Below are 6597 nucleotides of genomic sequence, written 5' to 3' on the forward strand. Positions count from 1 at the left end.
TATATATATATATATATATATATATATATATATATGTATATATACACACACACACATACATATATATATATATATATCCGACCGAACTCTGGAAAGCGGAGCCACACCAGTTTAAGTTCTTGGTCCAGTCAGTTTATGATGTCCTCCCAAGCCCTGCTAACCTGTTCACCTGGGGCCTGATAGACGCACCTGTGTGCCAGCTCTGTCAGAAAAGAGGATCATTAGAACACATCCTCAGCTGTTGCTCAAAGGCATTGGGAGATGGCAGGTATCGGTGGCGCCACGACCAGGTCCTGCGGGCAATAGCAGACACCATCTGCATGGGCATCAACACCAGTAAGCGGCAACACCCAACCAAGAGCACAATTGCCTTTGTCCGAGCAGGAGAGAAACCTCAACCCTCCAAGAAGACCCAGGGGGGCATGCTAACAACAGCAAGGGACTGGCAGCTCTTGGTTGACCTGGGAAGGCAGTTGCGATTCCCAGACATCATCGCAACTACAACACTCCGGCCAGACATGGTCTTGATGTCTGGAACCAGCAAGCAGGTGGTACTCCTTGAGCTAACTGTCCCCTGGGAGGACAGAATGGAGGAAGCTCAGGAAAGGAAGAGAGCGAAGTACGCAGATCTTGTGGCTGACTGCCGGAGGAACGGGTGGAAGGCCCGCTGCGAGCCTATTGAGGTGGGCTGCAGGGGTTTTGCAGGCAAGTCCTTACACCGGGTCCTGGGGCTCCTTGGGATTTGTGGACTGCACAGGAGAAGAGCCATAAAAAACATTTTGGAAGCGTCTGAAAAGGCTTCACGTTGGCTCTGGTTGAGGAGGGGGGACGCGTGGCGTAGTGCGCTACCTGGACACAAGTCGAGGGACTGATCACCCTCGGCTGGGTCGCCCGGGTGAGGGTGTTTGATTAAGACCCGAAACACCCTATGACCCCGGGAGAATCACTGATGATGTGTCCAGGTTGCACCATGAGGTGTATTATAGTACTAATCCAGTATGGCATCGCCATTGACTTCCAGGAAGAGGCTGGATGACAACCCCGAAAGTGTGGTGACAATTGGAGAGACAGTTGACAGCCCGGAAAGACGGCAACCGGGGCAGGGAGGGGTAGCATCCCAAGCTGCAGCTCTCGCAAGGGAGCACCCATACAAAGCTACGAAAAACCCTAAAGAGATATACCCCCAGGGGCGCCCGAGAGGGGGGGAGAATGAGCGCCCCGAACGGACAGATTTTCTGGTAACGATCCCTGCGAATGGACAATTGACTACGAGTGCAGTCTGCAAATGTGGCAAGGTCTGCAAAAACCAGACGGGTCTAAAGATACACCAGACCAAGATGGGCTGCCTAAGGAAACCCGTGGCGCAACGCACAGTGCCAGTACCCTGTACGGCACCTGATGAGACGGAGGAGGATCTAGGCCCGGACACTCCCCACAGTGCCCAGAACCTCCAAGCACCACCGGCGCAACCCCAAAGCAGACCGTCAGAGTATCGTCGGATATTGTGGCCCGCTGCCAACAAGGAGTCAGAGTGGAAACAGTTTGATGAAGATGTTAATACAGCCCTGGAAGCAACAGCCAAGGGTAATGTGGACCAGAGGCTCAAGACAATGAGCACATTCATAATTGGCATTGCATCAGACAGGTTTGGCATAAAGGAACAACGTGCCACCAAGACTACCACTGCAGCACCAATTCCAAACCGGCGGGAAACCAAGATTTCCCAACTCAGACAAGAACTGAGAGTACTCAGGAGCCAGTACAGGAAGGCAAGCGAGAATGAGAAGGCAGCCTTGGCAGAACTGAGGGGTGTGGTAAGGGATAGGCTACTCACCCTGCGACGTGCCGAGTGGCACAGGAAGAGAGGCAAGGAAAGGGCCCGCAAGCGCAGTGCCTTCATTGCAAATCCATTTGGATTCACAAAGAAGCTGCTGGGAGAGAAACGCAGTGGTCAACTCTCATGTCCCGAGGAGGAAATCAACCTCCACATCAAGAACACCTACAGCGACGGCATGAGAGAGCAAGACCTCGGCCACTGTGCAGCCCTCATATGCCCACCAGAACCCTGCATCCTGTTCGACATCAGTGAACCCACCCTGAAGGAAGTTAAAGAGGCAATCAAATCTGCCAGAACAGCATCAGCACCAGGCCCAAGTGGAGTTCCGTACAAGGTTTTCAAACAGTGTCCCCGCCTGTTGGAGCGTCTTTGGAAGATCTTCCGGGTGATCTGGAAAAGAGGGAAAGTACCTCAGCAGTGGACGTACGCAGAGGGAGTATGGATTCCCAAGGAGGAAAATGCAAGGAACATCGAGCAGTTTAGGACAATCTCCCTCCTCAGTGTTGAGTGCAAGACCTTCTTCAAAATCGTTTCCAATCGCCTCATGGGATTTCTCCTGAAGAACACCTATATTGACACCTCGGTGCAGAAGGGAGGAGTCCCAGGAGTTCCAGGGTGCATCGAACACACTGGTGTGGTAACACAGCTGATCCGTGAGGCACGAGAGAACAGAGGCGATTTGACAGTACTGTGGCTGGACCTCGCCAATGCTTATGGATCAATTCCACACAAGTTGGTGGAGTTGTCTCTGAGCAGATACCACGTTCCAGAGAAGATTTGCAATCTCATCCTCGACTATTACAACAACTTTAGTCTGAGGGTGTCCTCTGGCACTTCGACATCAGATTGGCATCGTCTAGAGAAAGGTATCATCACAGGCTGTACAATCTCTGTGTCCCTGTTTGCACTGGCCATGAATATGCTTGTGAAGTCTGCGGAAGTAGAGTGCAGAGGCCCTTTGTCCAAATCCGGCACCCGGCAACCTCCGATTAGAGCATTCATGGATGATCTCACGGTAACCACAACATCAGTGTCTGGTTGCAGATGGCTCCTTCAAGGCCTTGATCGACTCATTAGTTGGGCAAGAATGAGTTTCAAGCCCTCTAAGTCCAGGTCCTTGGTCTTAAGAAAAGGAAAGGTAACCGACCGCTTTCGCTTCAGTCTGGCAGACACCCAAATTCCATCTGTGTTAGAAAAGCCAGTGAAGAGCCTGGGCAAGCTCTTCACTGGTGATCTGAAGGATACCGCTGCACGTCAAGCTACCAGCGATAACCTCAACATGTGGCTCTCAGCTGTGGACAAGTCAGGACTTCCTGGGAAGTTCAAGGCCTGGATATATCAGCATGGCATCCTGCCTCGTCTCCTCTGGCCGCTGCCAATGTACGAATTCCCAATGACCATCGTGGAGGGATTTGAGAGGAAGATCAGCTCGTCCCTGCGCAGGTGGCTGGGTCTGCCACGGAGCCTAAGCAGCTTTGCTTTGTTTGGGCACAACACCAAGCTGCAGCTTCCTTTCAGTAGTCTGGCAGAGGAGTTCAAGGTTTCCCGGGCCAGAGAAGTCCTGCTCTACAGAGATTCTGCTGATGGGAAAGTATCGTCAGCAGGTGTGGAGGTCAGAACAGGAAGGAAGTGGCGTGCCCAGGATGCAGTGGAGCGGGCAGAGGCGAGGCTGCGGCACAGCACCCTGGTGGGAACCATAGCCACTGGTCGGGCTGGGCTGGGTAGCAACACCAAACCAAACTACAGCAGAGCCAGAGGAAAGGAAAGACGAAAGCTTGTCCAAGAGGAGGTTCGCGCCGAGGTGGAGGAGGCTCGCTTCAGCAGAGTGGTGGGAATGAGCAAGCAGGGGGCCTGGACCAAGTGGGAGCACATAGCTGGTCGCAAGATCACCTGGACCGAACTCTGGAAAGCGGAGCCACACCAGTTTAAGTTCTTGGTCCAGTCAGTTTATGATGTCCTCCCAAGCCCTGCTAACCTGTTCACCTGGGGCCTGATAGACGCACCTGTGTGCCAGCTCTGTCAGAAAAGAGGATCATTAGAACACATCCTCAGCTGTTGCTCAAAGGCATTGGGAGATGGCAGGTATCGGTGGCGCCACGACCAGGTCCTGCGGGCAATAGCAGACACCATCTGCATGGGCATCAACACCAGTAAGCGGCAACACCCAACCAAGAGCACAATTGCCTTTGTCCGAGCAGGAGAGAAACCTCAACCCTCCAAGAAGACCCAGGGGGGCATGCTAACAACAGCAAGGGACTGGCAGCTCTTGGTTGACCTGGGAAGGCAGTTGCGATTCCCAGACATCATCGCAACTACAACACTCCGGCCAGACATGGTCTTGATGTCTGGAACCAGCAAGCAGGTGGTACTCCTTGAGCTAACTGTCCCCTGGGAGGACAGAATGGAGGAAGCTCAGGAAAGGAAGAGAGCGAAGTACGCAGATCTTGTGGCTGACTGCCGGAGGAACGGGTGGAAGGCCCGCTGCGAGCCTATTGAGGTGGGCTGCAGGGGTTTTGCAGGCAAGTCCTTACACCGGGTCCTGGGGCTCCTTGGGATTTGTGGACTGCACAGGAGAAGAGCCATAAAAAACATTTTGGAAGCGTCTGAAAAGGCTTCACGTTGGCTCTGGTTGAGGAGGGGGGACGCGTGGCGTAGTGCGCTACCTGGACACAAGTCGAGGGACTGATCACCCTCGGCTGGGTCGCCCGGGTGAGGGTGTTTGATTAAGACCCGAAACACCCTATGACCCCGGGAGAATCACTGATGATGTGTCCAGGTTGCACCATGAGGTGTATTATAGTACTATATATATATATATATATATATATATATATATATATATATATATATATATATATATATATATATATATATATATATATATATATATATATATATATATATATATATATATATATATATATATATATATATATATATATATATATATATATATACATATATATACATACATACATATACACATTTTGAAGCATTTATCGGCCGATAATATCGGCAGTCCGATATTATCGGACATCTCTAGTTGTTTTATTAAGTTAACAACCCCCTGGCACTGTTTCTGTACTTGTTTTGATTAATATTGTTTCTTTGATTGTATGTAAATATCGAATATTATAAATAAAGGTTTTGAAAATAAATTTAAAAAAAAAAAGGATGTCCGGGCCCCGACACACCAGATGGCGCTGTTTCTCACGTTTGGGTTGTTTCAGTACATTAAAAACCACTTGTACTTGTTAGACGTGTTTATGGTACATGCCCAATTCTTCACCAAATGAAAGAAATACAGTTTAAAATGATTCATGGACTATACCCTTCAAGGGATTTGTTGAAACTTCAATGTAACATGGAGGTTGTTGATGGCTGTTATATGTGTGGAGCTATAAAGGATGTCAATCATCTCTTTGTAGAATGTGATACTGTACATGTGTGTGTGATACTGTACATGTGTGTGTGAGGGTGTACATGTGTTTTGGGAGGAGATGAGAGACAAGGGTGTGGAGATGTCACCATTTTCTATAGAAGAGATCACATTTGGTATTTCTGTAACATATAAATATTTGTCAACATTATTATGCTCCAGGCAAAAATGTTTCTACATAAATGTCCATTTATGAAAGTAAGGCTTACATTTTCTAATTGGCTTAATGCTTTATAATTATCAATCAAATCTTGGAGAATGATTAAGAGTACAAAAACCCTTAAATTGATATCTCTGTTAAAAACATTTAAAGTGATCTAGGTAGCCCTTTTTGTCTCTTTTCTGTTTTTCTTCATATTTTTATTAGAGATGTCGATAAATGCTTTAAAATGTAATATCGGAAATGATCGGTATCGGTTTTTTATTATCAGTATCGTTGTTGTTTTTTTGGTTTGTTTTTTAATTAAATCAACATAAAAAACACAAGATACACTTACAATTAGTGCACCAACCCAAAAAACCTCCCTCCCCCATTCACACTCATTCACACAAAAGGGTTGTTTCTTTCTGTTATTAATATTCTGCTTCCTACATTATATATCAATATATATCAATACAGTCTGCAAGGGATACAGTCCGTACTTCCTACATTATATATCAATATATATCAATACAGTCTGCAAGGGATACAGTCCGTAAGCACACATGATTGTGCGTGCTGCTGCTCCACTAATAGTACTAACCTTTAACACTTCATTTGACTCATTTTCATTCATTACTAGTTTCTATGTAACTGTTTTTATATTGTTTTACTTTCTTTTTTATTCAAGAAAAATGTTTTTAATTTATTTATCTTATTTCATTAATTTAAAAAAAGGACCTTATCTTCACCATACCTGGTTGTCCAAATTAGGCATAATAATGTGTTATTATATATTATTTATTTATATACTTATTTATCATATACTTATTTATTATATACTTATTTATTTATATACTTATTTATCATATATTATTTATTTATATACTTATTAATTATATATTATTTATTTATATACTTATGTATTATATACTTAATTATTTATATACTTATTTATTATAAAAATAATTTATTTATATACTTATTTATTATATTCTTATTTTTGATATACTTATTTTTATATATTATTTTTTGATATACTTATTTATTATATATTATTTATTTATATACTTATTTATTATATACTTATTTATTATATACTTATTTATTTATATACTTATCATGTATTATTTATTTATATACTTATTTATTATTTATTTATATACCAAAGACATGCACCTG

At 44.9% G+C, this 6597-nt stretch overlaps 1 protein-coding gene across 1 annotated transcript in view; it reads left to right on the forward strand.

Moving 5' to 3' along the window:
* The first annotated feature begins 320 nt into the window (after nt 1-320).
* Nucleotides 321-6597, forward strand: part of LOC133659155 (uncharacterized) — a 34176-nt gene continuing 27899 nt past the window's right edge. The window contains exons 1-2 of the mRNA XM_062061890.1: nt 321-469; nt 1481-4477. Coding sequence (XP_061917874.1) covers nt 321-469; nt 1481-4477 — 3146 coding nt within the window. The remainder of the gene's footprint in view (nt 470-1480; nt 4478-6597) is intronic.

This window comes from Entelurus aequoreus, linkage group LG10 (genome assembly GCF_033978785.1).
Source record: "Entelurus aequoreus isolate RoL-2023_Sb linkage group LG10, RoL_Eaeq_v1.1, whole genome shotgun sequence".
Classification (NCBI taxonomy): Eukaryota; Metazoa; Chordata; class Actinopteri; order Syngnathiformes; family Syngnathidae; genus Entelurus; species Entelurus aequoreus.